We start from the raw sequence: 21,806 nt of genomic DNA, 5'->3' as shown, positions 1-21,806 counted from the left end.
AAAATAGTGACAGCCTAATTTTAAATGGGAAATAATATGCACAATTCATAGGAGGACAATAAAAGCATGCAAAATATTTATCACTGCTAATGAGACTCAATAAGCTTTAACAACATGCCTGTTTGTATCAATTTAGCCAATATATTTAAATGACTTTACCTATTGTTGACAATTTATCCACAGTAATTGGCACAGTAATTCTACTTCTAGGAATTATCCTTCAGAGATAAACAGAGCTAGAGATGAAAGCTTTATTTTTAGAATATTTATCTCAGTGTTAATTTTAAACGAAAAATGAGAAACAACCTAAAACTTCAACACTAAACAGTGAAATAAAGTGTGGAATGTAGACTCAGGTCACAATAGGAAAAGAGCAGGCAAATAGTGGGCTGGGGACAGTAGTCTGTTCTTTTGTGCCTGGATTTTTATGTATTTCCAATGGCATTTTGCATAGTTAGAATTTGATGGTTGCGGAAAGGGTGACAGACATTCACACGGCAGCAGAGAAGTCAAGAATGTAAACTCGGGGGCTTCCCTGGTGGCGCAGTGGTTGGGAGTCCGCCTGCCGATGCAGGGAACACGGGTTCGTGCCCCGGTCTGGAAGGATCCCGCGTGCCGCGGAGCAGCTGGGCCCCTGAGCCGTGGCCGCTGGGCCTGCGCGTCTGGAGCCTGTGCTCCGCAACGGGAGAGGCCACAGCAGTGAGAGGCCCGCGACGCAAAAAAAAAAAAAAAGAATGTAAATTCTGGGTCGGATTTCCACGGATTCCCATTCTGTTCTGCTGCTTTATGATCTTATTCTGTGGGCAGTGAGGGAACCATTGCAGGTGTTTGTATTTATTAGGACAACCAATTTGAATTAGCTTAAACGAAAAGTGGTTTTGTAGCCTAGATCAAGTGCTTTTGTAGCCTAGATCATGTACAAGTGGATTGTCTTGGAGTACAATCCCAGGAGCAGGAGTGAGAGGGAAGAATGAATCAGGGGAGGAGGGAAGGATAATAACGTGGACCCATGTTACAGGTCACTGGGGCTGGATACCACGGGGCCTTCGAGGTGTCGTATAAAGTGTGCTTCAGAACTGTCTGCCCAGGGAATAGAAAGCAGGACATATTTATCCACTGGATCCCACCCACCTTGATCAAGGTGGGCCCCTGGGCACTAACTCCCTCTGCAAGTCGTTGTGTGTATGACAGCTGAGAGAGCCCGTGGATGCTCCACTCCAAGGTGTCAGAGGAGCGAGTGAGACACACGAGGTGCCGCCAGGTTGCACCTGACGATGGTTGAAACCTACAAAGCGCTGGTGGCCACAGCAAGAGCTGGGGCTGAGAGGGTGTACCAGACATGTCCCATACACAAGTCTTTGTGGCTCAAAGAAGAGTGAAGACGCAGAAAGGCAGGAATAGAGCTGAACCTCAGTGAAAATAACCAGAGGTTCCAGTTCATCTGGATTTTCTCAGTCTCAAATGTCTGTATCTCTTTGGCTGAAAAGAGGCATCACCTTTTCTTTACATGATAGAAAACTTGTCTCTTAATGGCTTCTACATTTTGCATCTTACAATTTCATCCTCAGGAAATAAACTGATGTAATTAGACCCGTATCTAATTTGTCCTGAGGCAAAGCTTCATTGACTTATTTAAGGTCAGGCACCTTAAAGAGAGGTGTCATGTCAGGACATGAGGACACTGGTATTCAAGTATAAGCATTTATATAAAGTCCTTGGTATTCAAATTAATTTCTCCCTCCTCCAGGCTACCACATCACCTTCTCTCATGTTGGGCTGTAATTATTTGTTGATGTGTTTGTCTCTCTCCCTCTAGACTCTGAGTTCCTTGAGGGTAGGGACTTCATCTTACTTCTCTTTGTTTCCCCAGGACTAGCATGGTGCATGGTACATAGTAGGTTCTCCAGTTTGGAGGAGAAATAGATAATGAATTCAGCAAGTTTGTCCTTGTCAGGTTAACAATGCAGAGCTAGTTGGTGTATGTCACTAAAGTTCTCACTGCTTATTCCCTCTAAATAAGCAAAAGAACCTTGAGATGTTTTCAGTGCAGCTAACTAGGATGTCACTGATATTTCAGACTCAGTGTACAACAAAAAGCACTACTGTTGTTTGTCAAGTTTGTCAGCTCCTGTAAAAAAGTTTCCAAAGATCATAGCATCTGCAGGAGACCACCGTAAGAGATATCCAGTGTAAGTCATGTTGTATATTATCATGATCTTTATTATTATAAGAGTCTCTGACCCCAGAGAAAATTGTGGTCTCTCTCATAGGAGGCCACCCCAAAAACGATACACAGTAAAAATAAAACATAAAACACAGAAAGCCTTCTGCAGAGGTGAGAGGTGATTTTTTCACACTTTTCTTTTCTCACCTGATAAGTGATAGGGCACACTGTTAAATCTCCTTTGAAGGGTGCTTCACATAATCTTGATTTAAACATGTTGTTACCTAGATTTCAGTCCTGAAGGCAAAGTAGCTCTGAACTACTCTGTTAAAAAAACAAGAACAAAAACAAAAAAACTGAATATAGTGCAATAATAGTTCAAAAGATCCATTTTCTAAAAGTAAAAGATACTCATCACAGTAACAATAGCTAGAATTCAGGAACAGCCTGCTTTGTGGCAGAAAGCATCAGTAAGATTTGATATAGGTCATCTAACGCTCACATCAGTCATGCAGGGATAGTCTTATTGAGAAAACTGAGGCTCAGGTGGAGAATGACTTATCAAATGGAAATTAGACGTACGAGAGGAGATGGGTAGGTCCATTCAACATGTGAATGAGTCTCTTAGCTTTCAAGTTGAACAAGAGCCAGATATGAAAGACTGCACACTGTATTATTACATTTATTAAAGTTCAAAAGCAGGCAAAACTAATAAATCCTCATAGAAGTCAAGAGAGTAGTTACTTTTGTGGGGTGGGGTTTGGATATGATGGGGTATCAGGGAACCTTCTAGATGATGAGAAATGTTTTATATCTTGACATGGATGGTGGTTCAAAAGTATGGACATATGTTAAAAACTCAGCTGCACAAATATTTGTGCCCTTTTCTGTATATAAGTTATATCTCAATAAAAAAAGTTAAAAAGAAGGGGAAATGGAATTAGAATTCAGCTCTGTTTAGTTCTAAAGGCCCTCTCCTTCCACTACATACTCTTTCTGCAATGTTTCAAATGTTTATGTTCAACACAGAATCTGACCCATTTTCCTGGGATAGTTCACAGAATAGTCTCACAGATACTTTAATAAACAATTGCAAATAAGTTTATATAGCAGAAATTGCAGAGTACAGGAATGATTATGAAAGAATGATATAGTAGCTGGGACTAGTTTATAAAGAGTTTTGTGAGCTCGTTAAAGGAAATGGTTTTATTTGCACAGGGAACCACTGAAGGATTTGATATGACAAGTTTTATGATCATATTTGACTTTGAGGGTGAAATGGATTAGAGAGGATGGATGGGTGGGTGGAGGAAAGGCCTGAGGACAGAAAGCGAGGTAGAAAGCTGTTGTCATCATCTCTGCAAATGTGATCTTGGACTAAGAGTGATGACAGTGTGGTTGTAGAAGAAATAAAGGTTGAGTGGAAGTTGTGATCAGTTGGATATGGGCAATGAGGGGCGGACAGGAGCTCTGAAGTGGCTCAGAGGGCTGATCCTGAGTGAAAGGGGTCCTATTTAACCACCAGCGAAACAGGGACAAAGTATATTCCTCTGGGGAGAGGCTAACACTAGGTCAGGTTGTCAGGGCTCCAGCCAAGTAATTTGGGATTCAGGGAAGAGCTGTTATGGGTTGAATTGTATCCCCACCAAATTAATATGTTGAATTCCTGAGTCCCAGTACCTCAGAATGTGACTTTATTTGGAGATATGGTCTTTCAAGAGGTAATTAAGTTAAAGGAAGTTCATTAGGGTGGGCCCTAATCCAATACGACTGGTCTCCTGATGAGAAAAGGAAATTTGGACACAGACATAGATTGAGGGAAGACCATGTGAAGACACAGGGAGAAGATAGCATCTACAGCCAGGAAGAGAGGCCTCAGCAGAAGCCAACCCTGCCAGCACCTTGATCTTGGGCTTCTAGCCTCCAACTGTAAGAATATAAATGTCTGTTGTTTAAGCCACCCAGCCTGTGGTACTTTGTAATGGCAGCCCTAGTGAATAGTACAAGTACCAACCTGGACTTCAGGCCATTCAAATCGGAGAGGGCACAGGCTGTGGTGTTCTGGGAGCTAAATCACAGCTCAGAAAGCAGACAGGGCCACCAGCGACCCTCAGATAGAGATCCTCTAACCAAGAACTAGTTCCAAAGTCTGTCTACTGGTAGGAACAGGGCTTCTAATATTCTTCCAAATTTAATTCTCAATGGCTCAAAGATCGGGCAGAGCAGAGCTATAGGTGGATTAAAAAGTATGGTCTTTCATGGAAACAACCTAAATGTCCATCAACAGATTAATGGATAAAGAAGATGTGGTACATATATACAATGGAATACCACTCAGCCATAAAAAAGGAAATAATGCCATTTGCAGCAACATAGATGAAACTAGAGATTGTCATACTAAGTGAAGTAAGTCAGAAAGAGAAAGACAAATACCGTATGATACCACTTATATGTAGGATCTAAAATATGACACAAATGAACCTACGTGCAAAACAGAAACAGAATCACAGACATAGAGAACAGACTGGTGGTTGCCAATGGGGAGTGTGTTGGGGGAGGGATGGAGTAGGAGTTTGGGGTTAGCAGATGTATGCTACTATATATGGAATGGATAAACAACAAGGTCCTACTGATAGCACAGAGAACTGTATTCAGTATCCTATGATAAACCATAATGGAGAAGAATATTAAAAGAGAATGTATAACTGAATCACTTTGCTGTATAGCAGAAATTAAAACAATGTTGTAAATCAACTGTACTTCAATTAAAAAAAATCACACACACAAAAAGGTATCGTCTTTGATTCAGAAGCTAGGCGGAGTTAGAAGCAAGCCAGGGCTGACTAACCATTTCAATTTCAAAACAATAACTGGATTTCAACTTAGAGCAAAAAGGAATGCTAGGGCTTCCCTGGTGGCGCAGTGGTTGAGAGTCCGCCTGCCGATGCAGGGGATGCGGGTTCGTGCCCAGGTCCGGGAAGACCCCACATGCCACGGAGCGGCTGGGCCCGTGAGCCATGGCCGCTGAGCCTGCGCGTCTGGAGCCTGTGGTCCACAACGGGAGAGGCCACAACAGTGAGAGGCCCGCGTACCGGGGGGGGGGAAAAAAAAAAAAAGGAATGCTAGATCCAGTCAGAATTGACTTGATAAACAAGATATTTGTTTGTACTTGCACATTCCTTGGCTATTAGACTAAAAAATAAATATATATGTATACATAAATATATGCACGTACACAGACGTTTAGTCTACACACCTCACATGCTCTGCCATGGTTCAGCTGCTGTCCTCGCTCCCTTGTGTCCTGCATCTTCTCCCTGACTTCCCCTTGGTCTCAGTATTGCTCCCCAGTAATGAGGGTCAAGGGCAGATTGACCCTCAGGAATAAATCACCATGACTTTCTCATTGGTCTGTACACATTTGTCAAGGAATGGAATCACCTGGAAATCCTTCTCGACTCCTTTTCTACTAAGTACAATTAGGAAGTATAGATTCTCCCTTTGCAATTACTCTCACACTCACCCTTTCTTTGTACATTTCACACACCTCAGTTCAGGTTATCATCTGATTCTGCCTCAACGACTGCAATAGGCTCCTTACTGTTCTGCTCAACTCCTATCTCTCTCCGCACCCCTGAAATCTGTCCTACAGAAAAATCTTTGAAAAACATCACTTTGACTACAATGCCATTTTTCTACTTGTTAGCGTTCAGCTGCTTATAACAACACATTCAAATCCTCTGCAACCTAATGTTTAAGGCTTTGGGAATCTGGGTTTTCTAATATTTTCAGTCTTATTTATAACCATCCTCGCTTCCCCATGTTCATCAATATGGTTTCGGGCGTCGCCCACCCCTGAGCCGCAGCGCAGCCTTGAGCTCCCCCTGCGCTCCTGCTCCTGTGTCCTTCTCTCTCTTCCCTCCCTCCTTTTCCACGCCCCTTCAAGAACAGCTCGAACCCCAGACACTTCTGCTCATTCTTCTAGCATGGCAAGCCTTCTTCTCTGCCTACCCTTGCCACCCATCTTTCAAGGCCAACCTTAATTTCTCCTTATCTTTGACGTCTTTTCTAACCGTCCTGGCACTCAATCTTCTGTGACAGCAACTGTGGGGCCATTAGGGTCTCAATGCCTGAATCCCAGGATTGTGGCTGGATAACAATTGCTGCTCATTCCCAGGACTACGGACCCTCCTCCCTCTTCTGCTCCTATGGCAGTAAGCACCCCCAAATTGTCTATTCATAGTGTGATCCCTTAGGAAATTTCTTCTGTTTTGAATTGCCAATTGCCTTTTTATGATTTAACTTAAAAGAAAATGACTTCTCTTTCCCATGCAGATTGTAAAGACTGCCCCCACACGACCTAGTTTCATATGAGGGAGGAGAGGAATGCGCTATTGTGTACCAGGCAGTGATGTGCTGTTTTTGCCAGTGCTCCTAGTGTGATGGTCTAGCAGTCTGTTGCAGGAAGAGCTTCAAGACCCAAGAAAGGAGTCTGCCTGGAGTCGGCAACAGAGACATCAATGGTTTAATGGATGAGAGAGCTTACGTGTCTGAAGCAAGGTACTGGACCAACATCCCACCGTGTATGGCAGACAGTGGGCAGGACCTGGGGCCTGGGGCAAGTACATAGGAAGGTCAGTCATATGAGTAGGGTGTAGGTGAGGCAGGCACTGGCTGGGCAGGGGATGTACAGAGAGCAAGAGAACAGCCATTCTGAGTGGCCTGACCATACACTGATTTATGGGGCACACACCACCCATGATTTTACAGATATTCTTGCTTAGGATAAGGCTAAAGTAGAGAGTATTCATTTAGGTTTTTTCTTTTTTTAAGTGAGTTGATTTAAATAAAAAAAAATAATAATGGTTCAAGTGATACTCAGTGATGGCAAAAACTGTGGAAGTGGTCCTTGAATGACTGAAAGAGTGTTAATGGTATTACATTTACTTCTCACAACAACCTTGCAAATTAGAAACTAAAGTCAAGAGAAGCGTTGGGACTTAGCCAACCTAGAAAGCTAACGGGTCATGAAGCAGGATTCAGGTGGAGGCATTTAGGTCTCTGATGCTTTCCAAGGATCCGCCTTTACCATGACACCCGTTTGTATAAGGAAGATTTTGTTTAACTACTTAAGTGTGTCTGACTTGTGTTTTTATACCTCACCTCATCTCCTCAAAAAGAGTTACTTTCTACATTAAATTCTTCACCTCCAGAATGAATTTGGTGTGCTTCTAAACACATTTATAAACATACCCAGTTTCCTGCCTGGCTGAGTGAAACATTAATTCTCCAGTTTGGCACCTCATTCTACAGCTGTAATAAGGGCCGTTATGCCCAAATAGGCCCTTAAACGGAAGACCTGCTGAGCAGAGACCCACTTTCCCAGCCCTGCTCCACCTCGTCAGCTTCTCTGCCAACTGACCAGGCGGAAGCAGCAGCAGGGGAGAAGGGCCTGCATGTAGGTGGGGAGGGGATCGTTTTGAAAGCTTTAAATCCCTCACAGGGAAGCAGCTGCTCCTTGTTTTTCTAACATCTGTCCCATCTGTCCCCATCCGCATCTGTCCCCATCCGCACCTCACCCTTCACCTCACCCTTCGGGGGCTGGAGCTAGCTACACCTAGATACGACAAGGGAGCCTTTCTGAAGGCTGGTTGGTGAGTGGGTATGAGCATCATTGCTACTCAGAGTTTCTTCTACTGAGAAGGGGACAGTTGGGGTTCTTGAGGACGATGGCTATCACCTTCCTTCATTTTTTTCTCACAAACATGCAGCTTTAATTGCCAGAGTGGGGATTTGTAGCATCACCCAAGTCGGTCTGTGCGCCCTGAGGGTATCATTTCACGAGACAGAGGTACCCCTAACGCCCACTTCCTAATTGTAACCTCCAGGGGTGGCACAGGCTTCCGATCGGGGGGGGGGGCGCGGAATCAGGGTGCTACACACAGTGCAAGGATGCTGCACCACCTTTAAGTGCCGCTCGCCGCATTTAGCAGCGTGCTGCCCATACCCGGGTTCCCCGCCAACACTGTGCGCCTCGGGACTTAAGGACCTTATTTTTATCCAGTTATTTCCCTCTAGTATTCAGAACCGTGGCTGAAACCTAGCAGGCATGAAATAGACACTTATGAATGAATGAACGTTAACGAAGAAAAAACAAAGGAGCAGTCTGTTTCCTTTGGTTCGAAGGCGGGAGTGCAGGGAGAGGCTTGGACTTGAACCGACTCGCCCCGGGACGCGCATCCCCCGGGCACGCTACTTACAGGATGGGCCAGCAGGCACTCCCTTTGGTCCCCAGCGCGCCTGCGCGGTCCAGGCGGCCCCCCGACCCCGGGCGCGCAGCGACGCGCCCTCCCCGGCCCTTCCCTCCAACAAGTCCTCTCTCACTCGGGTCGGGGTTGAGCGCGGGGTTAGGTGTGCGCAGGCGCAGTGGGCGGCGGAAGTCGCGACCAGGAAATCAGAGGAGTAGGGGCCGCCCAGTTTTGCGTAGGGCCCCGCGCTCCTCCTCCTGATCCCGCGTGCCGCCCACCGCATCTCACGTGGGGCCCAGCCCCGCCCCACCTGTGCGGGCGGCCACGCGGCTGCCACCTCCCGCGCGCGGACATGGCCCTCGACCCCACAGGTACGGGGCGGGAGGCGGGGGTTACGGATCCTCGGGGGCGTGCGGCGGGCGTGGGGCAGGGGGCGGGCTGGAGGTGGCGCGGCGCAGAGGCCGCCCCGCCCTCCCGCGTCCCCGGCGCCCGGCCCGCCGGCCGTCGGCGGGAGGTTTCGGGGATGGTGGTCCGACTGTGGCTTGCAGACGTTTCCCCTCTAGCGCCTGCTTCCTTGTCATCATGCTCTTTGCACAGTTTGGGGCACAGGCTCCTTTAAATATCTGTGGTCCGACTTGAACACACCGGTCAGGACGAGGGCCCGTTTCTCTGGAAAGTGTCCCCGGACTCCCGGTCCCGTCCCCTTGACTTCGGCGCGCCCTCCTGGTGCTGCGCGGCGTCAGTGCCCGCCTCCGACGCCGTCCTCAGGGGTCCCCTGCGGTATCCGGCGCGAAGGATGCTCGCAGAGTTGCGGGTCTGGGGAGAGTGCTGATTGGCTTTAGGACATTCCCTTCGTTTTATGGATGTGAAAACTCAAGGCGGTGGGAGGAGGAATGGCTTCCGACCTTTGGAGAGCAAGAAGTGAAACAGCCCCTTTGGTGACTCAGGGACAAGGAAATAGACGTGTAGCTGACAAGTCTTGTGGCTGGGGGAGCCGAGTCCGGGTGGGACTCAGAATCCCACGTCCAGCCCGGGCTGCAGGCCGTGCTGCCGGCCGTGCCGCCGTTTGAGTCCTTATGGAGTAAGCAGATACTTGTTGCCACCTCACTGTGTGTCGTGTCATGTTCTAGGCCTTAGGATACTAGTGTATAGGACAGAAAGTCCCTGCTCTGTCTAGATCTTGTGTTCTAGTGGTGGAAGAAAGAAGGCAGCAGCCCTCTCTCCCCGTTACACACTTTTACAGATTGTGGTAAACGTGAAGAAAATAAGCGGTGACAGAGGTAGATGGTAAAGCGAGGACCACTTTAGGTGGAAGGGTCAGTGAAGAGCACTAGGAGGAAGTGTCATGTGAATTGGCATCTGAAGGACCAGAGAAAGCAGTCCTGTAAAGAGGTAAGGAACCAGTATGCTAAGGCGCTCCAAGGTGCAAGTGCTTAAATGATTTGATTGCAGTGAGGGCCAGAGTGTGGAGGAGATCTGTCAGGAAAGATGCTGGGAAGGTAGGCAGAACCTGGATGCTGCAGGGCTTGAGCGGTGATAAGAAAGCATTTGGACTTTTCCTGATGTTATCAAAAACGTGTGGAAGGTTTTAAAGAGGGCAGTGACATAATATGATACTTTATGCCTTTACTACCCTGATAGCAGTGGTAGCATTGTAGAGGGGCCCTGAGAGGAAGGTTAAGATGTTAGCAGCAGTCCAGGCCAGATATGTTGGTATGTATGGGCCTGGGCTGGTATTAGGAAGACATGGAAAGAAAGACAAAGCTTCGGAAGATGTTTTGGAGGAGAAATTGACAGGACTTGCTGTTGAATAGAATAAGAGTGGTGAGCGAAAGGGAGGCATGAAGAGTAATTCCTAGGCTCTTGACTTCAGCTGGGTGGCTGGTGATGGTCCAGTCTAACAACATGATGCTCATTGGAAATTCAGATGAAAGCAGACATGGAAACAAAACTGGAATGGAAAGTAAGAAAGTGGACTCAGCAAGTAGGACGATTTTTTAAATATTTCTTTGTTTAAATATCAGGATACAAATGTATTGAAGTCAGCTTTTTTCTTTTTAAACTTAATTTTTGTTTAGTTCATAGGTTGAAACATAGGTTCATATTTTGATATTCCTCTTGCTTCTTACAGTACACAGTGGTATGTTTCTGAGATGAGTAGATGTGCCAAATGAAGCTTATATAGCAAAATCTGTTTTCTCATTGGTTTATGTTAGGTTTTAAAAAATCTTCATACAAGTTTGATTTTCATTTGGCAGCGGCTTTTAACTAACTGCCATTTTAACAAACTGTCCATTTTTCTCAAGAAATTCTGAACCCAACAATGAAATGCAGGTTGCATACTTATATGTAGTTTTATTTAAGCAATTTTCCTTTCTGTGAATGTAGAGGCAATACCAGCAGTCTTTGGAAGCTTATCAGCCATAATTACGTTCCCTATTTTCTCTTACTATTTGAGTGCAAAGAAGAAAAGCTGGAGGAGAGTCCAAAACACCCAGGGAAAGTGTGACAGAGAGAAATTTAAAAAAAATACTAGTTGCTGTTTGCACTTGCAGATGTTCAGAATTACTTTGCCCAAGCCTCTGGCGGTTTAAAATAGTCCATGGGCAGTTCTAACATGCAGAGGAGAAACACAGCTCTGAAATCTCCCAGGTTTATTGACTTGATCTTCAGCTTTGTTTTCTTATCAGCCTAATCTCCCTGCTCCTAGGGAAGTTCTCCCTACATCTGTAGCTGTAAACAGGACCTTTGATCACATAGTAATGATTCAAGAAATATACAGTATAGTTCATTCTCCTATAAAAGGACTTAAGCAGTTAGTCTTATTCCAAGTTATAACTTTACCAATTTATAACTCTTTCTGCAAGTATTGTATTTATTTTAAAACTCCAGTCAAGCTTAGGTGATTGAAATTTTAGAGGTTGTTTATTGATCACCTATAGAAAGGGTGTTACAAGTGGTACTTGTTGAAGCAGAATTTCCAGAAAGGTAGAATGATTACTTATGCTAATACAAAGTGAATATGTGTTGAAGATTTTCTTCAACTCAGTAATTAGTAAGGGAACCAGTAAAATGTAAAAAACACTCCAGAAAGCATTGAGAAGGTAGATGCTAGAATATGTCATAGATTGTTGGCTTAGATAAAAGCTGGTTAATTTAAATAGGACCATAAACTGTCATTTTGGGCATTATCTTTCCCACTGGTCAGATATTATTTCTATCTCTGTTGGATAAAGTTCTAGAATTTAACCTCTGCCCCTAACGAGTTGTAAAATAGCCCAGTCATGGGAAGTCCAGCCCAGTGCTGTCCTGAAAGGACACCCAGTTAAGCCTTTGCTGCTTCCAGAGTCCAGAGAAATCATCTGACATGATTATATTCCCAGATGACAACTCACAGGAACCTGGGCCTGAGAAGTTTGATTTCTTACTTTTTCTAACAACTGGAAGAGATTCCCTTCTCCTCTGTTTTTCTTCTACCTTTTCCTCTTTGAGCAGGGTAGGAAGTTTCCCTGCCCCGTCTATTAGGGTGGATTCACAGTGGGGGCAGCAGGAGAGAATTTCCCTTAAGTGTGTGCGTGTGTCTCCCTTCATGGGTGTTTTCTTCCAGAAGTCTAATAAGGGGAAGAACGTGGGGAAGAATAAGGGGAATCCGTGAGTAAGATGTGTGTATCTTGGGAGGATGGCATTATGGCGGCTCTTGGAATACTTAGGTTGCATGGGTTCTTTTAGTGGTTCCCAAGGAGATGGAGGTAGATGAGCTTTAGGTATACCAGCACACTCAGTCACTGGAAGATTCTGCTTTTCAAGTTAGACATCTAAACGGTTGGGAGAATCTTTTTTTTTTCTTTTTCTGAGCATTGTGTGATTAATATGGAAAAATACTATAATGTAGTTGATTAGAAAATTTTTTATTTTATTGCTTCTGTGTTTTCACAGTATCTGGTTACACACAAATTATATTCAAGTTGAGAGCTAAAAATCTGACTCCCACGTTTTATGTATTGCTAAGCTCAAATCATGTTTGCACTAGAAAATATATTGCTTTTGTCTCATTAGATTAACAACCTGAAACTGTTCTCTGAAATTTATTTATTTCGGCACGTGGGATCTTCGTTGCGGCATGCGGGATCTTTCATTGCGGCGAGCAGGCTCTAGAGCACATGGGCTCAGTAGTTGTGGCCCACGAGCTTAGTTGCCTGACCAGGGATCTAACCCAAGTCCCCTGCATTGGAAGGCGGATTCTTAACCACTGGACTGCCAGGGAAGTCCTCTGTTCTCCGAAATTTAAAAACGCTGGCATTAGCAGAGAGCACAGGAAAGAGAGAAGCATTGAAGTCAAAGAGGGATGTTTTTGGAGGCCCTGTGGGGTTTGGACTGTGATCATGCAATGTCTCCTAAACCCATTGGTGGAGTTTGAATTTTATCCAAGAATAACAGGAAGACACTGCAAGTGCAAGAGTGACAGGTAGAACTTTCCTTCATTGTGTGTTGATCTGACTTTTATTCAGAGCCCAAGCGAGATCTCAGCTGAACCATCTGCATTGGGGCATCACACCTGGAGGCATGGGAGGTCCGTCCCTCGTGGGTGGTTGTAATTTTGACCACCCGGCCAAGGTCTTGTCCCATTTCTTTGCTATGTTTTTTCCTCTCTTGTAATTAATAAGTAATTGAGCCTCCATTGATTTTTGCCTGATTCAGTCTTTCCTATGATGGTTACAGAATGATGGTTTTCTACCTCCAGTGCTCTCTCCACGTTTATTAGATGGTTGTTGACATTTTGCTGTAGACAAGAAACTTACAGATTTGTTACTGGTGTGGACTCATGAATTTCTATCTTCTCCATGGTTCATCATTTGTTACCATGTGTAATTATTTTGGTACTCACGTTTTCTCAGATTTGGCCAGTGAGGGTTCGTTCAAACCAGCTTCTGGGTCCTTGGGATGTGCTCCCATCATTTTTTGAGCATTTCCTTTTTTTTTTCTCACACAAGATATCTCTGGCTTCTGTAGGGCCTCCCCTGGCCCAGCCATAGAATTACTCATTTCTCAGACAAGCTGTGGTTCCTTTACTTGGGCACGGTATTGAGGAACGAGATTCGGGCACTTGGGCACCACTTGGGTGTTTTATGTGCAGATCATTTATTCATGGAGTGTTCTTAGGAAAAACCTGCCAGGGAGGGAGGGGAACAGGAGCAGGAGGGGAGGAGGCTGAGTAAGGGTGTGCTGCAGGGCTTGTCCTGCTTTGGAGGCAAGGGAACTGGGCTTTGTGATGCCTGTCAGCCCAGGCCTGCTGCAGGGGTAGGGGGAGGGGACCCCGAGAAGGAAAGTGCTCCCATGCCCCAGGGCGGTGCTGGGAAGGTTGCAGGTGTGATGCTTCAGGTTCTCTCCTTCAGGAGGCACCTGTGTTCCCCGCCACGGGAGGGACACCAGCTCCATCCTAAAAATAACTTATGTGAGTGTTAGGAACCTTAGTTTGGGTAGTGAGAGCTTGGATCAGGTAGGCAGGTCCGGTAGGAAGGGATACCCTTGCACACATACATAAATACACATAGATGTGTGTACTGCGTCCAGGTGTAAAGTGTCTCGGGGTTGTGGTAAAAAAGTTTAAATATACCTAACATGCCAAATTGTTTTTGTTTTTCGTCTAGGCCATTTGACATGCTGTTCCTTCTTTTTGGAATTTTTCCCTTTCTGCCCCACCCCCACACTTATCTAAGTCTTGTTCATTTTTTAAAAAAATTAATTTCAGAGGATGCTTTCCCTGATGGTCACCACCCTCCAGTGTTTTGCAAATTTTTTTTTAATATTTGGAATTTTAAAAACCACCAAAATATCAAATAACCTGGGTATGGAGTTTCTTTCATTCTAATCTAGAGTTTTTTCCTTGAGAAATGGAATGAAACCTATAGACGGGGTATGTCTATATGTATCACATAACTTGAGAGATGAAGAAAAATCTGATGTGAAAATGGGAATATTTCCTTGCGTGGTGACCAGTAAATGTCTTTCATATGGTTCCATACCTTTATATTAGCGAAAGGATGATTAGAAAGGATAGGCCAGTTAATTACACCTAGACTGCAAGACATTCTCCACCAGCCCCAGGAGGCACTGTACTGTTACGCATTTAGCACCGAATTGAATTTGGGAATGAGTAGGACTGACTTGTTTCAGACTTTGCCAGTAACCTCAGGTCCTTTAAGAATTCTGAATGGCATAATCTGAGATTTGAGGATGAGGGGCAGGGAGAGTAAGATGTATCAGAAGTTGAGGCTGCTTCAAGCCTTAAACTTGTATGTTTTTAAATACTTCCAGCTGGTCTCAAGGGGTTCTTGACTCAGCACGGAAAGTTCATGTTTCATTGACTTGATTAGTATGGTTATTTATCTCTAGGGGTGTTAATGCTATATTTTTAGGAAAGTCTAGGTGTATAGATGTCAAAAACGCAAGTACCTTAGACTTGATAGAAGTGGGCCACACAAAATGTGCCCAAATTTGATTCCCAAATTAACCTTCTCCCCCCACCAGCCCCCATTATACTTTTACATTCGTAAGTAAAGAGATTGAGGGAAAACATTTTTAAGAACGTGGTGTTTACTATCCTGCATTGTGATTTTGCTAAAGAACTGTTACTGGGAGGTTTTACCAGATTAAAGGATTTGTTAATTAACTAAATATGATTAATTGAAAGACAGAGTTTTAAATGTTTATGCTGCAGAATAAGGTACATCAGTGTATAAACAGTCCTTAGCATGTTGCTTGGTACATAGTAGGTGCCTGATAAGTGTTTAACAGAATGAATATCAAATGAATGAATATATTTTTTCAACTATTTGTTAGTATAATGATTATCAAATATAGAAAATTTAAATACATGTGTCATTTATTAAATAGTTTTATTGCATGTTTACTATATGCTAGGAGTTGGAGTTATGGAGGTTAATGAGACATGGTCTCTGACCTCATTATACTTAAGTTTCGTGCAGTGTTTTTTTTAAATTTTTTTAATGTCTTCCAGTCACTTAGGCTGGACAGCCAGGTGAGGGAAGGGGTCTTGGGCTATGCCCCTTAACCCTTGGGTGTCTGGCATGATACGCCTGTTTTCTTTCTTTTTAAAAATGTATTTATTTTATTTATTTTTAAAATTTTTGGCTGCGTTGGGTCTTCATTGCTGCGCGCGGGCCTTTGCTAGTTGTGGTGAGCGGGGGCTACTCTTTGTTGCGGTGCGGTGGCTTCTAGAGCACGGGCTCTAGGCGCACGGGCTCAGTAGTGGTGGCTCGCAGGCTCTAGAGTGCAGCCTCAGTAGTTGTGGTGCATGGGCTTAGTTGCTCCGTGGCATGTGGGATCTTCCCAGACCAGGGCTCGAACCCACGTCCCCTGAATTGGCAGGTGGATTCCCAACCACTGTGCTACCAGGGAAGTCCCGTGCAGTGGTTCTTAATCTAGCATCTGATATTGGAATTATTTGGGGAGCTTTTAAAAATACCAATGCCTGGGTGTTACCCCAGCATCTCTGTTTTAACTGGTCTAGGGTGGGACCCAGACATCACAATTTTTAAAAGCCCTCTCAGGTGTGGTTGTTAGATGCAGCCAGAATCAAAAACTTCTGGTACCAAACCCTGTCTTAGTCTGCTTGAGCTGCCATAATAACATTCCATAGACTTGGTGGCTTAAACAGTGAACATTTATTTTCTCGCAGTTTGGGAGGCTGGGAGTTCGAAGTCAAGGTGCAGACCGATTTGGCTACTGGTTCTTCCCCTTCTTTACAAGGCCACCTATCAGATTAGGGCTATACCCATATGAGCTCATTTAACTTTAATCGCCTCTCCAGCTACAGTCATTTTGGGTTTAGGGCTTCGACATGAAAATGGTGGTGGTGGGGACACAGTTCAGTCTGTAGCAACCATTGATCTAGCAGGAGAAGATTTCGTAGGTAGTGTGCTGTGCTGTGTTCTAAGTCCACGTGTGATTAGAGCCATAGCATTTGTGCATGAAACACTGTGGGGTTAGAGGGTGGAGAATTCGCTTTCAGGTGCTGGGGTCAGGGAGCACTTTGGGTAGAACAAGAGTTGAGTGTGATGTTAAATAAGTAAACTTTGATAAGGAAATAAGATGTAGGAGATGGAAAATAAAGACAGAAGATTGAGCTTGAGTTTGACTTGACTAGTGATTTGCTGGGTGATGATGCAAGATTGCTTTGAGCTTTGTAAGCCTCAGGTTCATAACGCCTGCTCCTGCCTGTGATGGCGTTTGTAAAATGATCCCTTCTGCCACCACTTTTTCCTTTCTTCTGAAAATATTTATTGTGCTTTTTCTGTGTACTATATAAATCTAAGCTGGCTTTTTTTTTTAAGCTAAGAAGGAGAATATAACCACTGGGGTGGCAGAATAAAGATTTAAACTATACATTTTTTTTTTTTTTTTTTTTGCCGTACGCGGGCCTTTCACTGTTGTGGCCTCTCCCGTTGCTGAGCACAGGATCCGAACGCGCAGGCTCAGCGGCCATGGCTCACGGGCCCAGCCGCTCTGTGGCATGTGGAATCTTCCCGGACTGGGGCACCAACCCGTGTCCCCTGCATCGGCAGGTGGACTCTCAACCACTGCGCCACCAGGGAAGCCCTAAACTATAGAAATTTTAAGTTGAAATTCTGATGCTGGTGGGACTTGGGAATTACTAACAGGTACTTGAAAATGTGGGCCGAGTAGATTTGGAGATGTAGCAAGCACTGAGAGCACAGCATAAAAAGTACCATTTTTAAGGTGGAGCCTTGTGGGATTGCTGCGGGAGGAGTAGGAGCAGAGCTTACCTAGGGAGTGTTTATACTTTTTTCAGTGTTACCATAGTTCAGAATATTTTTGAGACTCCTTTAGAGTTTGCTTTCAGCCTCTACAGTACACATATCTTAATTATTTATCTTAATATCCTCATTTTGATAAATTTTTGTTCTGAAGGTGAACTTGAATTTCAGCCAAGGTTAGCCAGAGGCAGTCTGGTGAAGGTGGTAGGAAGAAAGTTGTATTGTGGAACTGGTTTTAACTCAGAACTCAGACTGGCTCTGTAGGCTATCCTGAGAAAGATGTGAGTGATTTAAGCAAGGATTGAATCTTTGAAATAAGTAAATAAGGTCTCAATATAAAAATAATTCCCTTTGCTGTGTTATCAAAGTGGTCCATGTGTTTTGTTAAATTTTATGAACTATTACAAGGTGGAGGGGAAGAACTGGTAGAGCTAGTGTGGACAGAGGCATTGAGGAGCATTCGTAAGGATGCAAGTAGCCCACTGTGTTCCAGACGGACACCGGAGGGAAAATAAATCAGGGGTGTGTTGCTGGGAGGCCCAGGCATGCTGTCATTTATTCCTTCTGTTTCCTGTAATAACACGGCTGATTTTCTATTAGGTATCAATGGGAGATTGTGCTTGTAGCAAAAGACAGTCTTGAAGTTTTACCAAATAAAGTAAATGTGAAGCCTTTTCATTTAAGACATTACGGCCACAATGGAGATTGCAGTGCTTTTCTAAAATTGGCATGTCTTCTTGCATAAGTCGATTTCCTGCTTTGGTATACTTTTAGTCTTGTCCCTTTCTGGCCTCATCTTGGTTAAAGTAATGTGGGTGGAAGAGGAAGTTTTCACACCTAGCAATCTGCAGAATCTGAGGTCCAAGAAATAGGTGCTTTGGGGAAATGGGCACATGTGGTGTGAACGAGGTGGTTACTACCAGTGGAAGCTGATAGGACAGAGGAGTACAAATGTAGCACAATGATTGTGGGAAGTCCGTGGTGTGTGACCCAGAAGCAGAGCAGAAATAGGCACATCTGCTTCATTGATGTGCTTTCTGGGTTTTGTAAGTTTGAGCTTATAAAAAGATTCTGTTGTTACTGACTGACCTGATATTTGATGTTTATTCTCTGTGAAGGTACTTTTCAGCCAACTGACAAATCAGTCCTTTTGCTTTTTTTTTTTTTTTTAAAATAATTTTCTCTATGGTCAGAATCATTTAGCTTTACTTTCTGATCAAGAAATGTGAAGTTTTGAATTTTGCTTGTTCAAAACGATGCTTCTGAAACCAACAATCTTCTTGTCCAAGGGTTCTTTCAGGCTTCACCGTGACTTTGGAAGCTCACGGGACCTTGTTTGCTGAAGTCCTCTGAAATAGGCCACTGCCCCAGGTGAGGGGTCGGGTTGTAGAAGAAGATTTGGGGCCTGCCCTTTTATCAGAGGCCTGGGTTATATCCCCTCTGTGAGTCTCCATTTTATGTGCAAAACAGAATCCAGATACTTAACCTGAGGGGCCTTTAAGAAGACTAAAGGGTGTTCCTGGCCTTCATCTTGAGGTTTCATAGCCAGAGGCTGCTGGACTGTTAGGGGGAAAATCTTTCCTGCTATGGATTTTCTTTGTTTTGTCAATTCAAGTGTGGCTTGAAGGGAAGACGGTGGGAAAGGGACACTGATCTTCCCTGTTTTTGTTTTCCCAGTCTCCATACCCCTGCCCACCCACCCCTTTTTCATATTACACTGTCGCTGTAGAAGTGGGTATGACCGAGCTGGCAGACACAGGGAAGTCTGGTTGGGGCATCAGTGTCTTTGAGCACTGAGACCGGAGTCCTCCCGGGCTCCTGGTGTGAAGCACGCAGTGCAAAGCTACCAGTGGAGAGCTCTGGTCCTGCTGTATTGTACACAACGCTATCTGCCTGGGCCCTTCATTTGGAGACTCTTGGTAGCTGGTATAGAAGAGGGACTTAAAGTAGAAACCATTGCTAATAAGAACAGTTTTGCACATTTACTACAAACATTTTTCTTATTTTTCCTCCAGTAAACAGTAGCATGGAAATGTCTGCGGGAACAAGTAAGTGCAGCTAGGAGGTTCCAAAAAAGACAAAAAAAGTGGCATTATCTAAATAACAATTAAATTAATTGAATTAGAACATTTTCAGTGTTGAAAAGGCATTCCTTGCCCTTCCGGTGGTGTCACTTCTTCCCAGTGGAAGATTCTGTGATGCTCTGAGTTGCGTCACTGTTATTTTTGTGGATTCATGACAAGTGCTGCTGTCATTTGCCTTGTAATTGAGGATGGCATGTTGCAGGAACACGTGAGCCCCAGAGCAAAGTCTGAACTAACAATGTCAGCTAGTGAAAAAGGTGAAAATTGACTTTCAGATGATGATAGAATGTTGAGAAGTTAGAGCTTTGGAAATTTTCCCTGGTGGTATTATCCTGATTCTTCATCTCAGTATAAATTCATGTGACTATAGAGTAGCAAATTCTCAAAATTTGATTTTTTTGTAGGCTTTGGTGCAAATGTATAACATATGCATCATATTGACATTGAGGGAATCACCCTGTAATTTTGTGAATAAAAAGTGCCATATCTATAATATTTGTAGTGTTGAGGGAAACTTTGAAATATGTATAAAATCATAATTAATTAAAAATTGACATTTAATGATAAGTGTGCTACCAAGTGGTATCAGAATTAATTATATATTTTTAAGTCTGTTTTTTTTGGGGGGAGGGGGCGCTGCATGGCATGCAGGATCTTAGTTCTTTGATCAGGGATAGAACCTGTGCCCCCTGCAGTGGAAGCGCAGAGTCCTAACCACTGGACCTCCAGGGAACTCTCAAGTCTGTTATTTCTGATTTAACACCAAGAGTATAGAAAATCTAAAGCAATATTTATATGATTCTAGAATTTTCTTTGCCATATGTTTTAGAAGAATGATCAGAAGGAGTTCTTGCAAGCCATTTAAAAAATGTTTCTGGAGGAATATTATAACCTAGAATTTATAATATAGGTAAATTTAGGTAATCAGTATTATAATTTACTTATGGAAAAAATGGTTCAGTATCACAAAGCTATGTCTTTATTCAGGGAGCTAATTTAAAAAATTAGTGCTTTATCTAAGACCACTGCAAGATGTGTAGAGAAAGAGTGGGTTCATCAGGACACATTATAGGTGAGTTGTATAGATTAAAACTGTATGAGTGAAAGGAAGAGATCACATTCTGAAATTGATTATATACAGTAGATCAGCATATCACAGTATTTCTTCTAATCTGTTCAGTAATAATACTGTCAATTACTGATGCCTAAATATGGTTTTCACTGTAGACAAGGAGAAAAGAAGTGTGTGGAGACTGCCCCAGTTTTATTGTCTTCCCTCCAAATAGATACCAGCTTTCCACTCACAGGATGTGTCACAGGCTCTTCAAATTCAGCTTGTCTACCCTGAACCACCTGGGGTTTCTTTTGTCTCCCTGTCTCAGTGAGTGGTCACATTTCATTTGGAGCCAGAAAACTGGGAAGCTTGCCTTGACTCATTCTGGTTCCTTAGTCCCCTCAGGTCCCACCACTCCTCCAGAGCCTCCCTCTCGATCTGTCCTTTTCTCTCCACCCATACTTGCAGTTCCTTCTGTATGCTAGTGTTCTTTTTCTCATCTTATAGCAGCTCTGGCAAAGCTAAGGAAAAGGAGAAGGCATAAATCAATAATGTAGGCCAGAGTTCAGCAATCTATACCCTGGGCAGAATCTGGTAAGGCCTGTAGGCTGTGAATGGTTAGTAACATTTTCAAAGGGTTGTTAAAAATAAATAAATAAATAAAAGGAGTATACATGACTGAGGTGGTTTGTAGCCTACAAAGCTTGAAGTATTTACACTCTGGTCCTTAACAGAAAAAGTTTGTTGACCCCCTGGCATAGGCAGTGAAAATTGGGATACAGTTATAGGTGTAGTAAAGAGCAAGAAGTCATGTGAACGTCTTCATATCATTATTTTGAAATTTTAGATGAAATGGATAGTTTCCTTGAGAAATACAAACTTACTAAAAACTGCAACTGACTCAAGAATAAATAGAAAGCCCTTAGAAAATTGTATCAGTAGTTAAAACTCTCTTTGCGTCTATCTCCCACACACATACATACTCCCAAACCCTGACTAAACCAGGTACACACACACATGTACACATATACGTGGCAGGATATTGGCTTATGTGATTGACTGTTGGGCAGGTCTGAAATGTGTAGGGCAGGGTGTCAGGAAGGGCAGCTCTGGAACTCTTGGTCATGAGCCAAAGCTATGGTCTGCAGGTGGAATTCTTTAGGAGAATCTCAAGTGCGCTCTGAAGGCTTTTCAACTGATTGAATCAGGCCTACTCAGATTTTCTAGGATGATCTTCCTAAAGTCAACTGATTAAAGATGTTGATCACATCTGCAAAATACCCTCCCAGCAACAGTTTGTGTGAATACCTGGGGACTAGCACCTCACCAAATTGACCCATAAAGCTGACCATCACAGGTGGTTTCTACCAAACTTTCAAAGGACTGGTAATAATCTTGATTTTTATACAAAGGGGTCCAGAGAATACAAAAAGAAGTCCCTAATGTATTGTTTAAATA

The 21,806-nt window shown here is 43.7% G+C and overlaps 1 protein-coding gene and 1 long non-coding RNA gene across 9 annotated transcripts in view; one reads left to right on the top strand and one right to left on the bottom strand.

Annotated features, from left to right (window-relative positions):
• Positions 1-8,595, bottom strand: part of LOC132598180 (uncharacterized) — a 70,737-nt gene extending 62,142 nt beyond the window's left edge. For all 4 annotated transcript variants that reach the window (XR_009566048.1, XR_009566050.1, XR_009566051.1 and 1 more), the window contains exons 1-2: positions 8,425-8,595; positions 2,372-2,488 (exon numbers count right to left, since the gene is read on the bottom strand). This is a non-coding gene — a long non-coding RNA (uncharacterized lncRNA). The remainder of the gene's footprint in view (positions 1-2,371; positions 2,489-8,424) is intronic.
• The window catches only part of CMC1 (C-X9-C motif containing 1), a 76,795-nt gene continuing 63,575 nt past the window's right edge, over positions 8,587-21,806 (top strand). Inside the window, exon 1 of one of the 5 annotated variants that reach the window (XM_060308981.2) lies at positions 8,587-8,783. Coding sequence is in view for 3 of the 5 variants with exons in the window: in XM_060308980.2 (XP_060164963.1) it covers positions 8,765-8,783 (19 nt within the window). In the remaining 2 variants the exon portion in view is untranslated. Of the gene's footprint in view, positions 8,784-9,308; positions 9,805-21,806 lie in introns of those variants that run through there. The other 4 variants (XM_060308980.2, XM_060308983.2, XM_030830014.3 and 1 more) reach the window with 4 other exon arrangements.

This window comes from Globicephala melas, chromosome 11 (genome assembly GCF_963455315.2).
Source record: "Globicephala melas chromosome 11, mGloMel1.2, whole genome shotgun sequence".
Lineage (NCBI taxonomy): Eukaryota > Metazoa > Chordata > Mammalia > Artiodactyla > Delphinidae > Globicephala > Globicephala melas.
Note: the sequence above shows the minus strand (reverse complement) of the source record. Positions and strands in the feature narration are given on the sequence as shown.